Source organism: Ursus arctos, unplaced genomic scaffold, assembly GCF_023065955.2.
Source record: "Ursus arctos isolate Adak ecotype North America unplaced genomic scaffold, UrsArc2.0 scaffold_3, whole genome shotgun sequence".
NCBI classification, from domain to species: Eukaryota; Metazoa; Chordata; class Mammalia; order Carnivora; family Ursidae; genus Ursus; species Ursus arctos.
In genome coordinates this window covers 94652420-94679305 of record NW_026622985.1, presented here as the reverse complement: position 1 = coordinate 94679305, position 26886 = coordinate 94652420, and the positions used below count along the sequence as shown (strand labels likewise).

The 26886-nt window shown below is 39.6% G+C and overlaps 1 protein-coding gene across 1 annotated transcript in view; it reads right to left on the bottom strand.

The window, feature by feature from the left end:
- CNTNAP2 (contactin associated protein 2) overlaps positions 1-26886 on the bottom strand; it is a 1356273-nt gene that overhangs the window by 334020 nt on the left and 995367 nt on the right. Inside the window, exon 16 of the mRNA XM_026479097.4 lies at positions 5882-6009. Coding sequence (XP_026334882.2) covers positions 5882-6009 — 128 coding nt within the window. The remainder of the gene's footprint in view (positions 1-5881; positions 6010-26886) is intronic.

The following is a 26886-nucleotide window of genomic DNA, read 5'->3' as shown; positions in this document are numbered from 1 at the left end:
ATGTGGCCGATGATGAATTCGATCACGCCTACGTATGAAACGCCACTAAAAACTCTAGACAACCTGGCTTGGTGAGCTGGTCGGTGACACACATGGACGTGTGGGGAGGGTGATGTGTCCTCACTCCATGAGGACAGGACAAGGGACCTTCACATCTGAGATCCTCCCAGACTTCACCCTGTGCATTCTTCCATTCAGCTAGTCTTGACTTGTAACCTTTACAATACAACTTTAATCTTAAATACAGTGCTTTCCTGAGTTCTGTGAGCCATTCTAGTGCATTACTGATCCTGAGGGGATAGCAGGAAGCCCCAGGTTTATAGTCAGTTGGTCAGAGGAGCAGGGTGGCCTGGAACCACCAGACTTGCAGCTCGTGTCCGCAATGAGGCAGCCTTGTTAGGGACCGTGAAATCCACGCTGATTCCAAGCCCCTCGTGTCAGGATTGCAGACATAATTTCAGATGGCCAGAATGAGTCTAACTCTCTTCTGCAAATGGTTTAGAGAGATCACCTGGGAAGTTCATGGGGATTAAACTGACAGAACAAAGTCCCTCCTGTATCTGGGGTCCTTTCACTTCTGCACAGTGCCAAGTTTAGGGAAGGGATGGGGACAAAAATACAGCAGGACTCAGCCAGACAAATCTCCTCTTTGGGATGTTGATGATTCCTCCAAACTGGAGCAATATATGAAAGGACAGGTAGGCAAGTCAGTCACACACGTACACAGAGACCAGATCTACTGTAAAACAGAAATACCTTTTTCTCCCCAAACTGTAACTAACATTTTACTTCCTTTTTCCGAACTGAGTCTGTGGCTCAAGTTGAATGGTCAAATAGCATTAAAGAGCTGATTCTTCTGGGGGAGTTGTCCTCTTTTAATTGTTTAAAGTCACTCTGGAGTCCAGAAGACCAAAGCTAAGCCTTCCTTCTTTCTCCCTCTGCTGCCTTTGTCATTGGAGCTGTTCTCAGATCCGCCCAGAGGGCTCCAGTCTTTTAATGGGAATCAGCCTACTATCTGATCCTGAAAATTTCACTATTTCTGCTTGTTCTTAGAGCTACTCCTGCTTCTCAGCTGGTAGCAGCCCATGGCAACAGTGGCGGAGGCTGGGACGTTAAGAAAAAAATAGAGGTTAATCATTTCTACACATCATTCTCGATTATTTTCCTGCCTTCTACTGTCAATGAAAAAACTACCTAAGGTAAAAGTAAAAACAAAACAAAGCATAGAAGCTACCAACTTTCTGCCACTGACCCTTCATCCCATGGTTGCGGGCTTTCAATCGGGCTTTCCAGATGGCTGATCTCACAGTGGGGTGGCGTAAGAGTGCCAGCACCACATTATTACCCCGCTCAGCTGTTGGGAGGCAGGGACCCAAGGTCAGAGTTACAGGTCAAAGCTTCGTCTCCGATTCTCAACATTCGACTTGGCCCCAGGGAATTACCAAAGATGAAAGCTCACGTCAAACTGTCTCCATGTGCTCTGCCATACACCCGCTGGGAGACTCTGGGTTAGTCACTTATCCTCCCTAGACCAAGCTTCCTCATCTGTAACATGAAGGGTCTGCACGGCTTGATCTCTGAGTCTTCTACCATTAGAACGCCATGGTTCTTTGTTCTTGCTTGTAGCTGTACTTGAAGCGAGTATACACAGCCACATGCTGTGGGAAGAAATGGGGAAAGGAAAAGGATGGAGAGCATCTTCTGAGAATGATCCAACTTTATGCATTCTGGGATCGGCTCTGGCACCACACAGACCTTCTGGCCCCAGCTCTGAAACCTACTAGCAAATCACCCCATAAACCTGGTTCTGTTTTCTCACTGGTCCGCTCGAGTCAAAGATCCCACCTCATCCAGGATGTTGGGAGAATCAAGGGAGAGACGAATGTCAAGTGTTTGGTTTACAGCGTGCCTGCTGGGCCCTCTGCCTTCCTCGCCTCTTCCAAGCCTAAAGTAGCAAAGTAAAAATAAGCAAACTCTCTCCTCTCTGGAGCCGGAGTGTGGCTCCCTTTCCATAACCAGGATGGCATTCTGAGCCCAGATGAGCGGCTGCCCCTCTCTCCTTGTTCGGTCCTCTTCTGTGCACAGAGGGGGTCTCACACTGATGCTCACAGGGAGATGGTGCGCCCTGTGTGTGTGCGCTGGGCACATCCCATGGAGAATGATACTCATCTGTATTACCATGGGAGATGTCTTATCCGTGCAGAAACAAGGTGTGGATATAGTCATTGCCTTGTCTTTCTTGGTGAGGGAACGGCTGGTTACGGCTGCGGCCTGTGAGTCTTGCAGTAAAGAGAGCATGGCCTTGGTATTACGCTGACATACACGATAACATTTGCAGAGAACTGATGTCCACTCTGGTTTGGATGAAACTCCATCACCATCTTATTTCCTTCACCCGCGGCTTTGTCTCTGCCTCCTGTGTTCCTGAGCTGGATTTGTCGCCTCCTGCCTCACCTTTTCTTCTTGGCCTCTCTGAGTCGCCCCTGAGAAACTGCATTTGCATTCGAAACATTCAGCTTGACCCCAGCGCCCTGCTGGCCCATCTTACAGCCAGGGTGGGTTTCTGGCATGGACTGGGAAGGAGTCCTAGAGTAGCACGTTTTCGTGAATGGCTTCTACCCACGTGTATTAAAGCACTTGCTTTTGTAGCAAACCTGCTGCTAATTAATTTTTTTAAGCCCCTGAATCCCTAGAGAAACTATGGGAAATCTTTAGCTCATGAAGCTGAGAATAAAGCAATTATCTAGCACATACTTTATTTCTATAATTAATTATGTTCATTATATATACTATGAATAAGATTTCTACCTCCCAAACCCGAAATATTTTATTTTTGTACGGATTCCACAGAAGGTTAGCAACCCTCTGCAAAAAAAAAACGATGATGCATTTACATTTGAAAACCCTTTCTACCAGTGGCTGATCCTCTAAACAGCACTTTTGTTTCTTCCTTGGTGAGAGTGCCCGGTTTAAGAAGGGGATTTGTAACTTCACCACACTTTTTATCTTAGCTAACCATCGCTAGTCATACTTTCAGTTTTATTTAGATTTGAGGTTTCCATTTGAACGTGTCTGGAAAAAAAAAAAAATCAAGCACCATCACCACCACCACCACCACCTCACACGAAACTGTAGGAGCATAAGCATTTTCAGTACTATCAGGGAAATGCAGCAGACCCGAGGGGAACTCACTGATTTTCTTTAGTATTTGGATTATATGGGTCTATGAGTTCAGATGAGTCAAAGTGAAAATGAAACTCAGCAGGCACGATGAAATCAACTGAAACCACTGAAACGGGTGGTCAGAGCCTCCAAAAATTGTTTCATTCTCTAAGGCTGGGGGGTAGAACGGGGACCTAATTCAAGACACAGCTTTCCAAACTGTCATCACTGGACTCCTCAAATAGAGAAAGACATTTTCCAACAATGGATTTGCGTTTTTAAACTGTGGCTTTGTACAGCCTTCAGTAAATGATACAAAGTAAGTTAATCTCTATAAACAACAGGATACGTGCACTATGCCACTTTTTAAATTGTAACAAATGGAATTTATTCCCCGAAACTTCATGCTGTATTGGTAATTGGATGTGGGTGGGTGGGATAAGACCCAAATGGCTATTTTTTTTTAATGATTTAATTTAATCATCAACTGACTCAGGGAAACAACCTTGACCTTGCACAGAGAAAGCTGTTTATATTCTCTGCTCTGTTTTTCCTCCTGGAGCCTCCCAGAGGCTGCAGGGGTGTACAGAAATTTGTAGTGTAAATGATATTTTAAAAGAAATAGTTTGTTTATTCATTTGTAAACAGAAAGGCTTATATTTAACCTTTCCCACCTCATGGGGGGCTGCAAGTACTGGAGGAAATCAAACATGTTAAAAACTGTCAAGTAATATGATGTGGAACCCTGCTCATTACTGCGACCTGGTTAGAACATTCTTAAAGGGAAGGTAGGCATCAAAACTGCTACCTGGCAATTCAGGTACAAGGTATGATGTTCTCAGACGCCTGCAAAAAGGGAAGATTTCTCTCTCTCTCTCAGACACAAAAGCATTCCATATAATTGCAATTAAATATTGACTGTGCTTTTTTAAAATGCAGTTTCTGGCAAAATATGGATTAAGAGTCTCTCTGAAGCTTCAGTACTGTAAGGACAGTGAGCTCATACAGTGCCAACAAATAAGACAGCTCTTTGTCTTATCAACGGGTCCTAAAGATGTCTCTAAGAACAACGGCCTTGGAAAGGAAATGCAAATAAACATTGACCACTGTACTTTAATGAATTACTTCATGGGGGACCCTTTAATTCATAGCTAACTCCAGAATTAGAATTGGTGAGTGAGAAATAGTTTACCTTTATATATTAATGAATGATTATGACATAATGAAACTGATTTTCATCAGACAGCACATGAGAACCTGCCTATTTTGAGAGCAATCCTATCACACATCCATCTCTCAAAGTATTTTAAAAAATGCACACTTATTATCATTTTATGTCAGTATCTTTGTCTTAAGCAGTTGAAAGTAAATTTCTTGCTGCATAGTCCTACTAAGCTGGCTTGATAAATAAAGTATTCTTGCTCAATAAATGTATGATAAAGCTCTTTGACCAGTCTCAATTTTAAAGGCAGCATTTTCATTTTCTCTAACTAAGAAAAGACAAGTCAGCACAAACTCCATCTCTCTTTTGTATCAGGAGCATTGCCTTGTTTAATTGCCAGCAGCCCAATTTACCAAGTAGTAAACATTTAAACAGGCACCATTACATTCCTTAGGACACCTCTTGGAGTCGATGCAATTATTTATTACATCGAGTAGGTCTAATTCTCCCTTGATTTAGGGAGGTGGTAATAATATTCCATCGCACAGAATGCTTTGCTAGAAGGAATCCAGATCCAGGCACTAAAATCTTTATGGCCTCCCCAGGAGGAGTTGGGACGCAGGTGGTATTCTCATTACCACAGCCGAGAAAGTGGAGGGATTTGCCTGAGGTCTTCCGGAAAGTCAGTTATTCAAGGAACACAATCTAGGTCTCCTGATGCCTAGCACACCATCACGAAAAGCACAGAACTCCCAGGGGAGTTGCCCAAATCACGTGCATAGACAAGAAGAGGGGAAATGACACCCAGGATGCTCATCGCAGAATCCCCATAGCAACCCGACACCGTTTCCCTTCGACTGCACATAAAGTACACTGAAGGGTTTCAAACAACATAAAATCCTAATGGTGCCCTTAATTAGGCGGGATCATCGCTCTAACTCCCTGACCTCCCACGGTCCAAGCTAGCAGCCCAAAATTCCTCTCTGTGGTGCCGAATCCTGAAAGCAAGACGGAGTTACAGAAACAATCCTTGGCTTACAGGGGACCATCAAGCTCTGATGATGATGAAATTTGATAGCAATAATGTCAAACTTTATATGACCATAATCCAAGTTTACAATGATACATTAAGCCATAATGCTACTATTTATATCACCATAACTTAGTTTATGGTGATATAAATAGTCATGCTAATGGCATTAACAGCAGCACTCAGTGGAATCACAGCTGTTGACTGCCACTTGTATGCTATTAGCATTGCTATTTATATCACCATAAACATAGGTAGTCAAACTTGTTACATATGAATATACAAGGAAGATGGATATCCATGTTTTATGCCCAAATCTAGGCTCCCGTCCTGGAGACGTGACGGCTGTCACCCTCCTGTATATATTAAGGTCTATCTGCCTCTCCATTTGGCTCTGTTTTCATTGCATGACGTTTCTTTGGGAGTTACAGAAGAGCAACTCTGTGTCCTGCCATCCTCTGATTTTCTGGGAAACGCTATTTCAAACTGATAAGAAAGAGCAAGCCACAGCTTCTGGGCAAACTTACTGTCTCCTTGGCAGCGCAGGGGGCCCACGCTCAGTTTGGCTTCTGAGCCTTGCCGGTCAGTATCTCCAACTACCACCTGGCTTACTGGCAGGTGGTCTTTGTAGGATAAGAAGCCAGCGTCCTTCCTCCTGCATCACAGGGAAAAACAGAAAAAGGATGAGGAGGCTAAATTAGAAACATGTCTTTTCTGATCATTGTTTAAATTGTCTAATAATTGACCAGATTTCAATACATGCTCAGAGGTTCACTAAGCAGAGCCACAGTTAAAGAGCTGTTCTCTCTCTTCCATCAAGTGGTCTCACGGCGTGTTGCTCAGAAGCAGCTGTGCCATCATTGCCTTCTGGAAAACCGAATTGATATCCTGATTTCCAGAGAGTCACAATAATATGTTGTATCCTATCTTAGTGTGGGAGTAGAATCCCACACGGCTTGAAAAGCACACACCAAACGTTTGAGCACGCATGCAGTTTGCTGTCGTCAGGAATCGAAAGTTCAATGAAGTCAACCTGGTCTCTTGGATAATATATGAAACAAAACCCTATTAAAAAACCCCTTTATCTCCTTAATTGCTTCAAAGCAGTTGGCTTTCCTCCCCGCTGTGCATCAGCTAAATAAGGGACACTTTTTGTTCCTTCTTCTTTTCTTGTTTATTTCAACAACTGGAAGAGTTTATGTGAAGTTTCCAACATAGAGCAGGTGCTCACCAAGTGTCTATTTCCATCTATAATGAAGAGTGAAGATTTACTCCCAGTAAATCTTGGTTTTTCTCTTGGATTCGTTTTCCTGCTTATTCTATACTTATCTTGTTTCAAGTCTCCTAACTCTACCCTGTACCCAACCTAAATAAATAAAGAAGAGCATAGAAATCTAGGAGATGAGCCCAACATGAGCTATGGTGCAGCACAGAGTTCACCTTAAGAAGAAATCCCAGCCCCCTCATCCTCCTTTTTGTGCTGCTGTGGTTGAGAAATCCCCTCATCTGGGGCAGATGGATGGGAGGCACAAATCATTATAAAGTCATTCCACAAACTTACCCTTTTGTATGACTTTTTTGCACTGTGCAGTGTGAAATAAGTAACAATTTTGAAATTGTACATACAACTAATAACAGAAAACTGACTTTGAATGAAAGCAGAATGGGAGAGGCAATTCAACAATCAGGTTAAAGATTTGTCTTTCATGTCTCTTGGCAAATAGTTCAGGGAATTGAGGGGAATCAACTTGGAAGGATGCCTTTAAAATGTTAGGCTGTTAGGAATAGTTACTTGTCCCTCTGACCTGGAATGTGAGTGAACACATACTCCCTCATGGGTCAGGACCCACAGAAAACCCAGGAAGGAGTCAGAATTCAGGCAGTGGGCCTCAAACAAGTGTATTTTTACACTCCTTTAGTTTTTCCTTTGCCCTTGAGTTTCCAAAATAATGTTTCTATTTTTTTAGGTCTATCAGGTGAGAACTAAGATCAAGCAGAAAACACTGTGATTCTCATTGACATTGTATCTACTGATGAACCAGACTCAAATATCCCAGTGGAATCTTTTCAAACCCAACTCCTTTTATTAGAACTTCTAGCAATTAAAATCACATTAGAGAGGGAAAAAAACATTTGCCATTAAACTTGATATGCAGTGTTTCTTTTTTCTTTTTTTTAATTTCTTAAGGCAACAATAAATGAAAACACCCTTTAACAACATACTGGAATTTGACAACCTCCTAGGAATGATGTGCATTCCTGTGGAATTTCAGGCTGATACTCTCCACAAGTTCATTATCACTTAGAATTACATGACTCTAAATCAGGAGTCTGCAAACTAAGTGCTGACAACTATTCATCTTTTTGCCTATTCTCTTATGGCCCATGAGCCAAGAATGATTTTTGCATTTTAAGGGGTTGGAAAAAATACAGAGCAGAAAAATATTTTGTGTCATGTGAAAATTACATGAAATTCAAAGTGAGTGTCCATAAATAAAGTTTTATTGAAATGCAGCCACTTTTTAAAAAACATATGGTCTATGGTGCTTTACATTATAATGGCAAAGTTGAGTAGTTGTGACAGAGACCATATGGCCCTTGAAGCCTAAAATATTTATTATCTGGCCCTTTATAGAAGAAGTCTGCCAATTCTTGCTCTAAATCATCAGGATCCATTTTTCCTTTGGTAATTTATTGAGCAAATATTCCACTGACGATCATGGTGGACTGTCATGCAACTTGTCCCCACAGTTGAGTGTGGGGTTAGGGAAGAGACGTGAGAATATCTCTGCGGTAGGGACAGAAATATTTAAGCTAAAATTTATTTAATCTAACAGTGAGAAATAATTTAAACTTTGTAAATAACTAATGTTTTGATTGACTGCACTACATGGCAGGCAGTCATGTATCAGGACGCTCAACATCCTTGCCAATACTTGCCATTGTCGGTTCATTTGTGATGAGTGAGAAAGTAACCACTTTATAACAAAATTTGTGCTAATGTAAGAGCAATTTGAAAACAGATGTTTGGAAATATTCCAGTCATTATGTAATCTTGCCAAAACTGAATGCGTGTAACCTTATACGAATTTACAACTCTATACAGGTTAACAACTTGAAGACACAATTTTTAAATCTTTGTAATAATATCATAAATGTAGAGTTCCTTTTTAGATACAATTAGATCTGAAATGTTGAGGTTATTTTTAAGTTGCAAGTTCAAAGATAACCATAATATTTTATCCTCATGCATACCCTACTCCATCTATATCCTAAGTAAAAGAGAGATCTAGAACTACCTCATCCCCAAATTAACCACTATTTTTTTGAAAGATTTTATTTATTTATTTCTCAGAGAGAGAAAGTGAGGCAGGCAGAGGGAGAAGCAGGCTCCCTGCCGAGCAAGGAGCCCAATGCAGGACTCGACCCCACGACCCTGGGATCATGATCTGAGCTGAAGGCAGACACTTAACCGACTGAGCCACCCAGGCACTCTTTAACCACTGTTTTTAGTGGCATAGGCTTCAGATCACCTAATAGTTGTAACACTCAGATATTCCTTACCAAACCAAGAAAACAGAGCTGAGAAAAAAAAAAAAAAAAGATAAAGTTACCCCCTCAATCATTTTTGAGCAGAGATCTAAATAGGGCTCCAGAGATTTTAAAATCACAAACGGCTGTGTGTAAAACTTACAAGCAGTGGACTCTGCTAGAAACAAACTGGTTGTGAAAACAAATTCATAGATGGCAATGAAGTGATGTGACTATTACAGTTTCTGATGTGATCCTATGGCACAGCCCATTTTCTTTTCTTATTTTTAGTTTTTATTTTAATTCCACTTAGTTAACGTATAGTGTTATATTAGTTTCAGATGTACAATATAGTAATTCAACAGTTCCACACATGGCCCCGTGCCCATCGCGATGAGTGCACTCTTTAATCCTCATCACCTAGCTCACCCATTCCCCCACCTCCCCTCCCCTACAGAAGCCACCAATTTGTTCTCTATAATTAAGAGTCTGTATCTTGCTTTGTCTTTCTCTTTCCATCTCTCTACTTTTTTCCTTTTTTTTTGTTTCTTAAATTACATATATTAGTGAAATCATGGTATTTGTGTTTCTCTGACTTATTTAGCTTAGCATAATACCATCTAGCTTCATCCATGTGGTTGCAAATGGCAAGGTTTCATTCTTTTTTATGGCTGAGTAAGATTTCATTTTATATATCTATATCGACATCTATATCTATCTATCTCACTTCTTTATCCATTCATCAGTCGATGGTCACTTGGGATGTTTTCATAATTTGGCTGTTATAGATAATGTTGCTATAAACATCGGGGTGCATGTATCACTTTGAATTAGTGTTGTATTCTTTGGGTAAATACCTCATAGTGCAATTGCTGGATCGTAGGCTAGTTCTATCTTTAACTTCTTGAGGAACCTCCATACCGTTTTCCAGAGTGCCTGCACTAGTTTGCATTCCTACCAACAGTGTAAGAAGGTTCCCCTTTCTCCACATTCTCACCACCAACACCTATTGTTTCTTATGTTGATGATTTTAGCCATACTGACATGTGTGAGGTGATATCTCGTTGTAATTTTGATTTGTATCTTCCCGATGATCAGTGATGTTGAGCATTTTTTCATGTCTGTTGGCCATCTGGATGTCTTCTTTGGAAAAATGTCTATCCATGTCTTCTGCCCATTTTTAAATTGGATTATTCATTTTTGGGGTGTTGAGTTTTATAAGTTCTTTATGTATTTTGGATACCAACCCTTTATCAGATATGTCACTTGCACTCCCATTCCGTAGGTTGACTTTTAGTTTTGTTAGTTGTTTCCTTCACTGTGCAGAAGCCTTTTATTTTGATGAAGTCTCAATAGTTTATTTTTGCTTTTGTTTCCTTTGCCTCAGGAGAGAGATCTAGAAAGAAGTTGCTATGGCTGATATCAAAGAAGTTACTGCCTGTGTTCTCCTCTAGGACTTTGATAGTTTCAGGTCTCACATTTAGTTTATTTTTGGGCACGGTATAAGAAAGGGGTCCAGTTTCATTCTTTTGTGTGTAGCTCTTTAGTTTTCCCAACACCATTTGTTGAAGAGACTCTCTTTTTCTCATTGCATATTCTTGCCACTTTTGTCAAAGATTAATTGACCATATAGTTGTGGGTTCATTTCTGGGTTTTCTATTCTGTTCTATTTATCTCTATGTCTATTTTTTTGCCGGTACTATACTGTTTTGATCACTACAGCTTTGTAATATAATTTGAAGTCCAGAATTGTGATGCCTCCAGCATTGCTTTTCTGATTTAAGACTGCTTTGGCTATTCAGGGTCTTCTGTGGTTCCACATGAATTTTAGGATTGTTTGTTCTAGCTCTGTGAAAAATGCTGGTGGTATTTTGATTGGGATTGCATTAAATCTGTAGATTGCCGTGGGTAGTAGAGACATTTTAACAATATTTGTTCGTTCAGTCTGTGAGCATGGAATGTCTTTCCATTTCTTTGTGTCACCTTTAATCTCTTTCATCAGTGTTAGGAGTTTTCAGAGTACATGTCTTTCACCTCTTTGGTTAGGCTCATTCCCAGGTATCTTGTTGTTTTTGGTGAAATTATGAATGAGACTGATTCCTTAATTTCTCTTTCTGCTGCTTCATTTTGGTGTATAGAAATGCAACAGATTTCTGTATGTTGATTTTGTATCCTGCAACTTTACTGAATTTGTTTATCAGTTCTGGCAGTTTTTGGGTGGAGTCCTTGGGTTTTCTATATGGAGTATCATGTCATCTGCAAATAGTGAAAGTTTTACTTTTCCTTACTGATTTGGATTCCTTTTATTTCTTTCTGTTGTCTGATTGCTGTGGCTAGGACTTCCAATAGCACGTTGAATAAAAGTGGTGATGGTGGACATCCCTGTCTTGTTCCTGACCATGGGAAAAGCTCTCAGTTTTTCCCCACTGAACATGGTATTACCTGTGGGTTCTTCATATATGGCCTTTGTGATGTTGAGGTATATTTCTTTTAAACCTACCTTGTTGAGGGTTTTAATCATTAATGGATGTTGTACTTGCTCAAATGCTTTTTCTGCATCTATTGAAATATGGGAGCCTGGGTGGTTCAGATGGTTAAGCTTCTGCCTTTGGCTCAGGTCATGATCTCCAGGTCCTGGGATTGAGTCCTGCATCCAACTCCCTGCTCAGCCAGGAGTCTGCTTCTCCCTCTCCTTCTGCCTCTCCCCCTGCTTGTGCTCTCTCTGTGTCTCTCAATTGAATACATAAAATCTTTTAAAAAATGATCATATGGTTCTTATCCTTTCTTTTACTAATGTTGTGTAGCAACATTGATTGATTTGCAAATACTGAACTACCCTTGCAGCCCAGTAATAAATCCCACTTGATTGTCGTGAATGATTTTTTTTAATGTACTGCTGGATTTGGTTTGCTAGTATTTTATTGAGAATTTTTGCATTCATGTTCATCAGGGCTATTGGCCTGTAGTTCTCTTTTATAGTGGAGTCTTTAGCTAGTTTTGGTATCAGGGTAATGCTGGCCTCACAGAATGAATTTGGAAGTTTTCCTTCCCTTCCTATTTTTTGGAATAGTTTGAGAAGAATAGGTACTAACTCTTCTTTAAATGTTTGGTAGAATTCACCTGTGAAGCCATCTGACATTGGACTTTTGTTTGTCGGGAGAGTTTTGATTACTGATTCAATTTCTTTGCCAGCTATCAGTCTGTTCAAGTTTTCTATTTCTTCCTGTTTCAGTTTTGGTACTTTACATATTTCTAGGAATTGATCCATTTCTTCCTGGTTGTCCAATTTGTTGGCATATAGTTTTTCATAATATTCTCTTGTAATTATTTGTATTTCTATTGTTGGTTGTTATTTCTCCTTTCTCATTTGTGATTTTATTTGGGTCCTTTCTCTTTTCTTTTTGGTAAGTCTGGATAGAGGCTTATCAATTTAATTGATTTTTTTTGAAGAACCAGCTCCTGGTTTCATTGATGTGTTCTATTGCTTTTTTAAGTTTCTATATCATTTGTTTCTGCTCTAATCTTTATTACTTCCTTCCTTCTGCTGGCTTTAAGCTTTATTTGTTCTTCTTTTTCTAGCTCCTTTATGTGTAAGGGTAGGTTGTTTATTTGAGATTTTTCTTGCTTCTTGAGGTAGGTCTGTATTATTATATACTTCCCTCTTAGGACCACTTTTGCTACATCCCAAAGGTTTTGGGCTGTTGTGTTTTCATTTTCTTTTCTTTCCATGTTTTTTTATTTCTTCCTGTATTTCCTGGTTGACCCATTCATAGTTTAGTAGCATGTTATTTAAACTCCATGTATTTGTGGTCTTTCCAAATTTTTTCTTGTGGTTGACCTCTAGTTTCATAGCGTTGTGGTCAGAAAAGGTGCATGGATGATTTCAATCTTTCTGTGTTCACTGAGGCCTGATTTGTGACCCAATAGGTGAGCTATTCTGGAGAATGCCCCATGTGCACTTGAAAAGAATGTGTATTCTGCTGTCTTAGGAAGCACAACCCACGGTCAAAAAGACATGTAGGTGAAAAGATATAAACTGAGATCTGGAGAGGGACCCATGAACACACTTACAAGACTGCTGTCTTAGCACCTGTATGAAAATTATTTAGCAAGCAAAGAAGCCTTCACTGAAAGTTATGATCTTTACAGATGGAGGTCAATCTAATTTAGGGAGATATTCAGTAACTATTTATCATGTTAGCATAATCTAATTACATCTGTTACTGGGCTTGTATATTAGAAAAATTCTATCATCCATTTCAAATAGGCCCTGAACTTAGACTCTTGCATAATATTTCTATCAGCATTGCTATTAAAGTAAAACTTGATTCTATGGATTTTCCTTCTCGAACCTGGCCTTACTGTTATTTTGCTTCCGTACTATTTTTCTGAAGAATTCTGTCTGTTCTTCTCTTGCCTTCTTTTCTTATCCTACTGAGAAAGCAAACAAGCCTCTAGACAGCCCTTAGCTCAGTGGGGAAAAAAAAGAAACCCTAAGAAAAACAGACATCCCAAACTTTTGCAATTGTGAGCTTGATTTTCCACTGGATGTTATAAAAGTTACCATGCTATGAATATGTCCTATAATTTTAGCAGAGAAGAGTTTCTCCTTTGTAAAGTTTTAGAACTACTTGTCTACTTAAAAACAACCACCACCAGAATTACAGTCAGTAAGCTTTATGCATTTCCAATACAGCATCACCTAAGCTAGAAATTTCTAGAAGAATCCAGAAAAGTCAAAGTTTTAGCTACAGAGGACCGCTCACAAAGAGGTGTAGAATTGGGAAATAAAGGCACGAGATGGTGCTTAGTATTATTAATCATCAGAGAAAATGCCATTAAAACTAGACTGAGATGACACATCCCTTCTCCCAGAGTAGCTATAATAATAATATAAATAGGCAATAACAAGTGTTGATGAAGATTGGAAGAAGCTGGAATAATCGTGCGTTGCTGATGGTGTTGTAAAGTGGTACAGCTGCTTTTGAAAACAGTTCGGCAGTTTCTTAAAAGTTAAGGACAGCGGTGCCTGGGTGGCTCAGTTGGTTAAGCAGCTGGCTCTTGATTTCAGCTCATGTCATGATCTCAGGGTCATGGGATCAAGCGAGCCCTGTGTCAGGCTCTGCACTCAGCAGGGAGTCTGCTCAAAATTTTTTCTCTCCCTTGCCCCCTCCTCCTCCCCTTGTGCTCTCTTTTTCAAATAAATAAATAAATCTTAAAAAAAAAAGTTAAGCACAGATTTACCATATGATCCAATAATTCCATTCATGGATATCTACCCAAGAGAAATGAAAGCTGATGGTCACACAAGGACTTTTAGGTAGCTGTTCATAGCAGCTTTATTCATAAGAGCCCCCAAATAGAAACAACTCAAATGTCTACCAACTAGTGAATAGATAAACAAAGTGTAGTGTACCCATACAATGGAACACTATTCAGCAATAAAGGCAGTGAAATATACAAAATGAAATAAGCAAAATGAATAAACCTCAAAAACATCTTGCTAAGTGAAATATGCCAGACACAGAAGACCACATATTGTATAATTTCACTTATACAAAATATCCAGACAAGCCAAAGCTACAGAGACAGAAACTAGATTACTGGTTGCACGGGGCTGGGCATGGGAACAAGGATTTATGATAAACAGAAATCTTATAGGGGTAATGAAAATGTCCATTTCACCCCATGAAATGACTGAGGTGATTTTTTGCACAGTTCGGTGAATTTACTAAAGTTCCTAGAATCGTATACTTAAAATGGGTGAATGTTATGGTATGTAAATTATATTTCAATAATATTTAAAAAAAAAAGGAGTGTAGACACTTGTGAATACTGGCTTTCAATGGAAAAGACATTTCCTTTCTATACATGTCACTGGAAGTGCTAGCACAGGGAAATACGAAATGGTCTAGTTTTTGGCTTTGTGACTATGTACCTGGGGCAACAGACTCTCTACTGATTCCTTTTTTTAGGGGCCTTACTCTGTATCAACGGTTACATATTCCTCCAACCTTGCTTCCTAAATAGGATCTCAGAGCACGCCCTTGGACACCCTCATTCAGTCTGTTCTCATCCTTGACTTCTATAAGCATTCTTTAACAGGAGAAGAGATTTTAAAATGGCACAGGACACTCCACCAATTTTACCCATGTTCAAGTCTCACTCTCATTCTTTATTAAGCATTTGTACCCTTGAGCCCAGCCTGCTATGCCTGTCACTTTCCCAAACTATCTTTAAAATGGGAACTGTACCTCATTCTTCAAAAACCAAACATCTTTGGTTTTTCAGGACATGCCTAACAATACAGTTATGTTCACCTGTCATCATTTGCAATTAATATTCTGGAAATACCAATACTTCATAGCATATCTTCATCTCATTTCTAAACTATTTGTAATCTTTTGTGTGATTTGTGATTCAAAAAGATATTCACGTTACCTGTAAGTCTTTGCATTGTTCTATCCTTTCTGCCTCCTAATAGCTATCCCCAGACATATACTTTTTTCTTAGTAAGTAATCAGAAAAAGTAGGTCAAAGGTAAAACCCTACAAGATTTTTCCTGAGTTTTTCTGGAAAGTTAATATTCTTCTAATAAGTTCCACTAAAAATATTAAATTCATTAGTAGTTATTTTTATCAAAAAATCTTTGCATTCTTAGTCTTTCCATCTCTTGAATCAAAAAGCACATAAATAACTTACGGTTATATAGTTTTAAAATACTGGCAGTGCTTTCCCCATGGAAGACCTCATTTAATCCTTGCAACTTTGGAAATACAAGGATATAGGCATACAGTTGAACCTGACAAATTTTGATTCCCAAATAATTCTTCAGGAACACATCCAATATACGAAGTGACTCTACCCAGGAATGAGATGCTTCTTCAGGGTATAATGCCAAATGCTACCCAACTGTGTATTAGTTCATACCTAATGTACATAAGAAATATGGGAAACCAATAAACTTAAGTCAAGGCCAGTTCTAGTTAAAACATTTTTTTGAAATTAAATGGGAATTTTTACCCTTTGTCTTTTCCTTTTGCCATCAACTCCATCTTTCGACATCTTCTCTGCCTGGGGATGCACCCTATCGCCTTCCCCTTAACAAGAAAGTAATGCTCCCATTATCCCTCTATCCTGGCTTCCAGGTAATGATGTGACAAACCGTTGTTTGCTTCCATTTTTAATAGAAGCCATGCCTGGAATGAAACAAGGGGCTACTTCCAGAAATATGGAGGCTGGACTGGGGAGAGGGAGGAACTGAAATGACTATATGGAGGTGAAGTGATGACACATTTTTAGAAGGGCAGCCCTACTGTCACCTGGAGCAGGTCTGCCAGTTCCTTTATGTTCCTTTACAAAAATCATGACCAGAAGTCAATGCCTTTGTTCCTAGAACACACGGGGGCTATCTCAGCATGGCTGGATCATCAGAAGCTGAAATAAACAACCAACAGTCTGATACACAATAAAGTAGAACTTTTAAAATACTTGTAATGGTGTCCTCAGTCACTATTGACTATTGAGCTTTCCTCAACGGATGAAAGGTAGTGTTCTCTACAAAGCAATTAGAGTAATTAAGAAAACAACCATCACAATTAGATCTTTAGAATCCATGTCTACGTCCCCTATGAAATGAAAGTAATTACAGATTCAATTACTCCTTTTCAGTGGGAATAGCTTAGGCCTTTTATAAATGCAAGACAATTATCTCTTCAGTTTAGAATCTCTTAGAAAACCCTTAGTAACCATTTCAGGATTCTATGCAAAATGTTCTTCTTTGATTTTCCTTCTGGAATGCAAGTTCCTTGAGGCCATTTATATTGTCTCATGCAAGTTTATAAACCAAATACTAGTAGACACCTAAAAGTAGCTCACTCCATATGTTTCATGATTGAATAAATACATGAATAAACATAGAAGTTAACTAGGAACAATCCTAAACTACTAATTAGTATGTGCTTACTATTGATGGTGAAAGATGAGAAAGAAAACTCTTCTCATAATGCGAGTTCCTTGAATGCTCTTGGAAAACTTTTATTATTCCTTGCCTCTAATTGAGGTTTTATTTTTTCTTTAGAAAGTAGTATTCAATTAGAAGTCTCATATATAATTAGTATAGTGGAAAGAATTAGATCTTAAAGACTATAGTACTAATTTAACCCTTCTTCTACATAAAAGTAAGCTGCTAAATTTATCTGGGCTGTTATTTCTTTATAAAGATAAATTATGATGTATCTTGGTTCTGAAGGGTATCAGAATATGCAACTGCAAAATATGCCCCTTTGGTATATAGATTATTTTGAACTAAAGACCACTGAGATCAGTAGAAACAGGAAAGCTCTACAAAAGGCACAAATGTGCCTTTCATAAAGGAAATTTACTTTTGTAGACAGGTCTTCCTCTTCTGTACCTGAAAGAAGGACTCTCAACAACTCTTTTCAATGGAGAAGGTACTGACTTAATCTGGAAAACAAATCTCACTAAGAACTCTTGCTTACCATACCTTCTTTGTCCCTTTTTCATAACTTGCCTCCCACCCAGAAGCCCAAACCCCTTTGTTCTTTGGCTTAAGATGGTATATAAGTCCAAGTTCTAGCCATCTTTTTGAGTTATTCATCACTGAGTGCTCTGATGTGAACATGCATCATGCACATGTTACTAAACTTCTCTTTGTTTTAATCTGTCTCTGGCCAGTCTAATTTAGAGGACCCCCAGCTGGAGATCCTATGCTAGGTAGAGGAAAATATTTTTTTCCTCCCCTGTAGTTCTCTGATTCCACTTAATGTTTGCTTGTTTGTTTTATAATTCTAGAACAACAAGTAAATATCGTTGGAACAAATTTGGCTAACTTAAATGTGTGGCACAATTGTAATGAATGTTAGGTCTGTTTTTCAAGGGGTGAGGTCAATGGTAGCCTTTGAGCACAGGACTTCATGGTTCTATGTAGTTTCCCAAGAAACTATTAGTATTGTATCCAGCCTATGTTTTGGGAGATCATCTAGTTATCACCCTTATTTGTCATATGAGGTAACAGATTTGGAATAAAACTATGCCTGGTCTAAGGTATTTACTTAGTGGCTGAACTAGGCAAAACAAACCAATCCCCCCTACTCCAGAAGCTCAAAAAGGGAGATGCATGTTTACATTTCTCAAGTTCTGCTAAAATAATTTCAGTTGTTTTTCTAGAAATTATATGAGAATCTATATTTTTATCACATAGCAAATCTGCCTCACTGGATTGGGGACTAGTTTGGACTATTTACAGTTTGCTTCATTTATCTACACTCATATTCCCTTAAGCAAGAGTTCCTTGTGTTTTTAAAAATCATGCCTAACACTGTATAATCATCATGTGGTTAGCAAGGAGGGAGCCCTTGATGTGTAGCATACTTATATTTCCATGTATTTTCATCTCCAGCAGTTTACGGTCAACTCCTGGCATCTCAAATGTAGCCAATGGGAAAACCTTCACTTCTACTAGCCTCATGTATCTTTAAAAATTAGAGTGAATATTCTGGGTTCCTTCGGTATTTCTGAAACTTAATTTGTAAGCAACAGACAAATGCAGAGATCGGAATGGTGTGTGTATCTGATCACCGATGTCTCCCTCTGCTTTTGAAGGATCACCTTTAGTCTCGCTCCTGGCTCCATGGCCCTGGGGTGGGTTCCTTTCAAGATTTAGCATGGCTGGCTTCATCCCATAGGTTCTATGCCTGGCCCATAATGCACTCTCATCTCTTGGAACTCTGAAAGGGGAGGCCATTGACAATATGCCACCCCCCCCCCCTTGAAGCCAGGCAGGGGTCCTCCAGGCTGATGTGAGCCCATGCCATCATTTTTCACTCCAGCAGACACGGGGCAAGCTCTCCGATTCATTCCTCAGAAGTTCCCCCCTTCCTGTTCTCATGATGGTGGTGATGGTTAGGGACCGACAGAATATGCTAACAACTCTGCAAATAAATCTTTCCCACTGGTCTCTTAGACTTCTCCAGGAATTTTAAGCTTCTCTTACAATACCTGGGGTAGGTAACTGGGTAATGTTGGCAGAGCTGCACCCAGAGTTACAATGTGGGGGTCTTCTATGCCTAGTTCATAGCCTTGGAGCTAGGGCTGAAACTACAAGACAACAGAAGAAACCTAATTTCTGATCCCTTCCTTGGGTATGAAAGACTTTCTAAATCTGGCTAATTTTTATAGTAGTGAATGTTTATCTTATTATGTGTGTAAAGTATTCTTTCACTGTCCCCACAGAGCTTCACAATCATGAAAAACAATCATCAGATTGTCTACTCCCTAAATTTTTACCTAAACAGATTGATCTTTGCAAAAGAGCATTGAGTTCTGATGAATTTGGCCTCAAAAGAAAGTTCAATATACCTTGAATATTTATTTTATGGATTTGCCCGTCTTTTTTTAAAAGGCACTGTTTTTCAATGATATAAGCATTCTTCTTTTAACTAAGAAGCGTTGCTTTTTCTTCCTGTTGCTATTTCTAAAGCCCCTTCCAAGTAACACAAATCCATAGAAATGACTCTTATATTGATTCTACCACAATCTTTTCTCTACAAACATCACATCATTTTTGACATACCTAGTCATTCCCACTTCATCTCAGCAGGTCATTTTGCTCCCCAAGTGGACACCAATGATTGTTTGAAGGGAGAAGTGGTTTCCTCTACCTGTCTCTGAACTCTGGGGGGCCCTTAAGATGATCAATATTTTTTTTATGTTATCAATATCTTGAAGATGCTGTGAAACGTAGACATGTGAAAAAGGCCTCAGCTACAGTAATGAAAAACATTTACTCCTCAGGATGAGATGGTTCAAATAAAAATAAAATTCTAAAACATCTCTCAGTAACTGTGACTAAGGTGAAGCCAAAGGCAGCCACAGGAAGAGGCTTAAGAATGTGATTAGTCTCAAGCATGAAGGAAGAAGGACGACCCAAGGAAATTGAAAATAAATTATCTAAAATCTGGGAGGGAGCCAAAACAATGACGTGTAAGATAAGGCAAGGGAATTAATTAAATTAAATATCGCAAAAAAAAAGTCTGGTATTTTAAAAACGTGTACTTCGGGTGTATCAGTACGGAGAGCACTGGTGGGCATATCTCAAAGACTTCCAGGAGAGTAAAGAAGAAAATTTTCAGTGATTGATCATCAAATGGAAAACGAGAGAGGAGAGACCAACCGTAAACTCTTGTTTTTAAGTTGGGATGAGAAATGACAAATGGAGGAAGTGACAGGATAATCCTAAGACTATAGGAGTTTGAGAATTTTGTTCATAGACTGGGAGCTGAGTCAATTAATAATGGTTTATCACATATGTTTATAATCAGTTTGCCCACATTATTATCCAAGCTTGGAAGCAAAACTCATGCATGTCTTCTGTATATAAATAGCACAGAACTTTGTCCAGAGAATGACTTAAAGTGGTGCACAATGAGGACATTCTGACCATTGCCGGGGCAGGTAAATAACAAGTGCAGCATCCTCTTGTTCAGATCCTGGGAGCAAAGAGCACCTGGGTCTTTCTTCAAATCATAACTAATCAAGTGAGACACAACTGGCCTCTGAAATTGGCTAGCTAGTGTATATCGGGAAATGATTCTGGGAGAAATGCACTCTTGGAGAAAATGGCTGAAGGAAGCACTAACTAGATAATTTCACAGTGAGGTTCAGAGCTCTGTGGTTCACTCTAGCCAGCTAGGTCTTGGATGTTTATTGGGTTGGGAGAAAAACAGAAATTCAGTAACCCTCTTAGGGACACTCTAAAACTTCTGTTAATTAGATTAATAAACAAGGTCATCTCTATTGGCAAGCTTACTTTGTAATTTAGAGGGTGAACCATTTATGATGCAGTCCAACTTACACAAATTAAAAGCCATATAAATCCTCCCCTTAGAAGAAAGGCAGTAAATATCCATTGCTATTAATTGAAGGATCGCAAATACCATCAGAGAAAGGAGAGAGTAACTTGCAGGAAGATGCAAATCTTCAACAATGCAAAACTCAGTTTAGCGGCAGTTTTATGGAGAGAATAAAGCATGAGAGTGTCTTGTTTGTACGAATTCATTTTGCTCTTGTGGGGATCCAGAAGGGGAAGTTGCCACATTCTTCTGATAGGGCAGAGTGTCCAGTTTGCAAATAAACTGAAAATGAAACAGGAAAGGGATACAAACAAGCCCGGGAGGATTGAGTTGTTTATTTTCTTGAGGTGCCCAACATGGGGATGACTGATTCTTACTTGACTTGGAGGTTATTATGTCAGTCTGCTCACAAGATACCACAGACTGGGGGGCTAGAAACTGACATTTATTTTCCCGCAGTTCTGGGCGGCTGGCAGCCTAGATCAAAGGGCCGGCAAGGCTGTCTGGTGAGGCTTCTCTCCGTGGCTTGCAGACAGCCAGCTCTTCTCTACGTCCCCACACAGGGTCCTTCCTATGTGTACACAGACAGCACGAGATGGCTCTGTGTCTCTGCCTCTTCTTATAAGCACACCCATCCTATAGGAAGAGGGCTCTACCGTTAGAACCTCATTTAATCTTAATTATCTCCTTAGAGGGCCTATCTCCAAATATAGTCATATTGGAGGTTAGGACTTCAACATGACTTTTGGTGGGAGGTGACATAATTCACAGTTAAGTCCATACAGCTGTATATAATTTTTTCTGTTGAGTTTGGGAAACATTAATTCTGGGACAGGGTAGTCAGTTTTCTGAGGGTTAGGAGATGTTTGAGCTCCAAGTATGGGAAAAGCTACATGTATTCTATATTTCACTCTTGGAGACATAAAATACCAGTGAGTATAACAAACACCATGACAATCCCTACACTGAGTAAAACATATTTACCTTTAACCCAGCATCCTGGAAAAGGGACTTCTTTCCCAGCACACATATCAATATTCTGAGAAATAACGTTTTGCATTATACCATTCTGTGAAGCATGGTTTTTGTCTTTCTGTGGCTTTTCAAAGATGGCTTTCATGGTAAATCATTTATAGAGCTTAATAGATAAGATTAAGAGACAGACAAATAGAAAATATTGGTGAGTCCTTAACATCTTAATTAGCGGTGCTTTATCCACCTGGGTGGCTCACTTGGTTAAGCGTCTGCCTTCGGCCAGGTCATGATCCCAGCATCCTGGCCCCCAGATCGAGCCCAGTGTCAGGCTCCCTGCTCAGTGGGGAGTCTGCTTCTCCCTTCCCCTGCTCTTGTGTGCTCTCTCATTCTCTCCCTCTCAAATAAATAAGATCTTCAAAGATATGTGTGTCTTAACCAACTAGTATAGGACAACTCTTAGGCTTCTGTAATAAAGCCCATTAAATTAATTTTCTTTCCATGGGAAAAAAAATAGAATAAGACACAACAATGAAATAAAATGAACCCCAGTTAAACATAAAAATACAGTAAATCTCAAAGACGAGATATTGAGAGAAAAAGCCAAACACAGAAGAGTACATGCTGAATGATTCCATTGACAAGAGAGGCAAGAACAGGCAAAATAACCTATGGTAATAAAAGTCATAATGGTACACTTCGCTGGGATTGTCCAGGAGAGGGCACAAGGGAACTAAGGAGCTGACCATGTGCTTGTTCTAGATCTTGATCTAGGCAATAATGTCATGACTATATCAATACGTAAAAACCACTGAGCTGTATGTTTAAGATCTGTACGCTTCACATTATCAAAGTTACAGCTCAAGAGGGGGAAAGCATTGGTGGCTTGTTACTGTTTTCTAGGACAAAGTTCAAGTTCCCAATCCTGGTCCCTTCACAATGAGCCCGCTGAAATACTCCATGTGCTCTGCGGGTTCCGGAAATATAGCATATGCTGTGGCATCCACTCTGCCTCTCTGGCACCTGAGCCGTTCATTATTATTCAATTTTGTTTACTTTCACACCTTCCTCTGCACATGTTCCCTGTTTGGAATGTCCTTCCTATTTCACCTGTCTGTAAAAATTCCACTCATTCTTAAGGCCTTGTCCAGTTGTCATCTCTTCTGTGAAACTTTCCCTGGTTTCTCCAAAATGAATTAATCGCTTCTTCCTCTGGACTCTCATTACAATTTATTTATGTGGACAATATAGTTATGGCTGACATGGATTAGGAATTTTCTGGGACTTTCTTGGTTTCAATTTTTTTCTCTTTGTTTCCATAGTACATTCCTCCTATATAGCTTTGTTTTTGGGTTGGAACATGGGGCCCACAAAAATAAACTCTAATGATATGGTAGGTTTTATAACTGTCTTCCATACTTCAGTGTGACCTCCTTTCCTTGAAAAAAGATTATGTCTTACTCATTTCTGTAGTCACAGGACTTGACCTTGTATTGCAGTGACGATCATCTCTGTATTGTAAGTAAATTTCACCTTTTAAAAAGCGGACAATTTGCATTGTGAATTTACCATGGTATATTTCACTGTCACATTTTTGTTGACATAATTAAGTGATTGGAAGGCCAGATTTTGATAGCATCATTTACAACACTGATATTTTTCCTGGGCAGGATGGTATTCTGCTTAAGAAAAGACGGTCCTCCTTCCATGTGGGGCAAATTACCTAACCTAAGTTTCAATTTCCTCATCTGTTAAAGTTTTTTTGGGTCGGTGAAATTTAAATCAGTTAACATCTGGTAAATTACATAGCACTGTGTCCAGCACAAAGTAAGCATTCAATAAATATTAGGTTCGATTATGTGAAATTCAATTGTGTTTGACATACAAAAATGGCAGCTTCTGACGGTTCACTAGATATTAACTACTATAAAACTCATCACTTCCCTTTACAACACTGTTCAAAAAATGGCTCCAAATCATTTCCTTTTTAGTATTTAGCATGACTAGAACACAAACTCAACACGTGTATAAAAAAGCCTAATTCTGCGTTAGGTCCATGCTTTCTCCCAGGTAATGAGGGATGATCTCTGCCTGTAGCAGGAAAGAGCTCATGAGATAAAGAGATACTCTACCGGTTTCCAGCTCTGCCTGTGGGACTGGCTGCCTCTGGGAAGGCCTCATCAGCCTCAAACTTAACACCCAGAGCATATCAACCAGCATTCTAACTCAAGTGCCCACATTCGAACTCGATTCAAGTATGAATTCCTTTAAACAGTGTATATATAAGCTGATCTGAAAAAGGACTCATGAACTTACTTGTTAAAATTCTGAGACAGAATCTGCTTCTTTATTCATTTAACGAATACTGAGAGTCCACTAGGTTTTCAGGCTCACCATTGGTTTGGTCAGGAAGGCAAAAATTAATCGTATCAGATCAGTCATAGCTCCCGTCTTCAAGGAGCTCGCTAGACGACCTGTGTCTTATTTATTTTTTCTATAACTAAAGATAATTAAGTTACTATGATATTCCTCCATCAGAGCACGTCAGGGATCTGTTTTGTTTATTTTTACCAATTTTCTGTTGCCTTCCCCTATTTTTTTCTTTCTTGGTATTCCATTTCTATAGTTCTTTCAGAATAAAATTTACCCCCTTTGAATGATTTTAATCCCCTAATTTAATTCCTTTAATTAAGTCCATATTCACTTAAATTGTTATAAGCATTCTTTAGGGAATTGTGCACTTTAAATTAGATAATGAATATTCGATTAGTGAGATTCTAAAGTAAAAATTATAATGCCAGTGACTAAAATGCACCATATCTAGAATCTTTTATTACCAAATTACCAACGAGAATAATCTACTGGGAATAACGAATTTGTTCAAGCTGCTTAAAGCAAGTGCATGTGGAAGTAAATGTTTTACTATTACCTGATAGAAAAAAGGTCTCCCTTTATTTAGGCTTTTATTGGAAGGCTGTAGAACGTAATTACTACCAGTGCCATTCCCGGATACCGTGGCCCTCTGAGAGGGTACGCTCTGGGGGCAAGGTTCACAGGCTGCGACGTTTACAATGCCGACCAGCGGTGTCAGGTGGGGAGCTCTCTTCTCCATGTGTGTACCTTTCCATCATCTGGCGCACCAACGCTCTGTGTATCTGTTGTGTGATCACACTCGCTCATCTCAGATGGCTACAAGAGGTACCTCTCTGACTTCTCTGGGAGATGTCAAATGTCCTTGGTCTAGACAGTACAGCAGATCCAAAGGAAACACAACCATTTTAGAAGGGGGCACAAGAAAGAGAGAGAGAGAGAGAGATGGATATTTTCATTTCAGTACAGTCCAGGGATAACAAGAGAGAAAATGTTGAAGCAGGCAGGAGAGAGAAGTTTAGTACAGTGAATACGAATGAACTTCTAGAAAGAACATGCAGACTTCTCAAGGAGCCGGGTAGAAGATCTCTGGGATGAACAGGTTAGATTTGAGATGGAGACAGAAGAATACAGAATCAAAAGACACTTGACTCAGAAGGCTTTTTACAAAAAGGGGATGCACTTCTATAGACTACAGACGTCTATAATCTGGGTGCATGACCTCCCATGTATAACAGGGCGTTCGTAGTTAGCCTCACCAATTATGTTTCTTGGCGTCCTCAGGAATTATCTGCATATAAGCTTCTACTTACAACCGTGATTTATAGGAAAAAAGGAAAAGGCTTATTTCTAGGGCTTCAAAAATAAGAAAGAAAAGGCCTAATGTATGTGGATATAGCATCTCTGACACAGAGAGAGAGAGCCCCTGGGCACCACAGGGGAGAACCCAACCACCACTGCCTCTTCTGACCTCCGGATGGTGGGCTCGTCCTGTTTTTATTAATTTACTTGGGATAGGAAATATGCCAGTTGATATTGGTCAAATACTTCATATTAGCATCACTATTATACACTCATTTTCCTTTGGAACAGTCTCATATGTAGCAGGCTCCCTTCTGCCAATCCAAAGTTAGATAGGTGTTTTAACTGAACACAGCTGAACCTTTTTAATAACACCATTTCCAGAAGCCAGGCCCATCTCATTGGTTAATCATATTGCCATGCACTGGGTTCCTTTGCCTTTTGCTGCTTCAAATTTTGCCAGTGGTGGCATAAAGCTCCTTCCTATAACCCTGACTTGTCCTACTCATTCATCAGTTACACATGCTGACAAATGTATTCTATCAGGTCATTCATCTGCTTCTCCCAGACCTCACTAAACACTGGTGATTATTTTCCCTTACCCAAGCAGGCACGCTGTATTACAGCATCTGTGGGGATCCCGATTTAAGAGCCTAAACTGTTATCACTCCACGATTCCAGTGGTTCTGTGGGCTTGTTGTGGGAATGATGGGCGAAGGGGGGGCTTGTCAAAGTGGTATTTGCATGAAGTTTTCTGAGCCTACAGGAAGGAGAGACCTGGGGGGGGTAAGCTTGGTACTAGAGAGTGGACCAGGCTTGGGGGGAAAGGAGTGATTTTGGATAGAATGTGGTGATATTCTTAATTGTTTCAAGTCACTACTATAAAGGATGCAATGAAAAACTGATTCGAATGACTGTGTTCACTTGAAGTGGTAATAGGTGGCTGAACTGGACCCAGTAGCCTGAACACAGGACACCCCACATTTGTCCTAGGAAAGTGCCAGAGACAGCCAAGCAGCAGGAGGAACAGGGGAGAAGGGCCCTGGCAGATGCTAGAAGGCAGGTGAAAAACCGGTTTGCAGTCACACTGGAGCCAACGCTGGGAACTCAGAAGCAACTGAATAGAATCTAAGTGTGGCTCAAGTTTCCAGGATTGCTAATTTGGGTGGAAATAGAGGAGTGCAATTTGTTATATTATTATTAAAATGATGTGGCATAGAGAAGTAAAAGCCCCAGTGGCCAAAGAGGAAAGAAAGGTTTTTTAAACAACTAATTTCTACCTGGGTTTTCAGAATCCAGTGAAGTAAGTAATAATAAAGAATAAAAAGTAGGGTCTTTTTGTATAGAGTTATGTTCAGTGTGGTGCTTAGACCTGTTGGGACAGGGTCATCTGATAGCTTGTTAGAAATGCAGATTTGTGGGCTCCACTCTGAACCTCCTCAAAAGAATCTACACTTAGCAATAGTCCCAGGTGACTCATATGC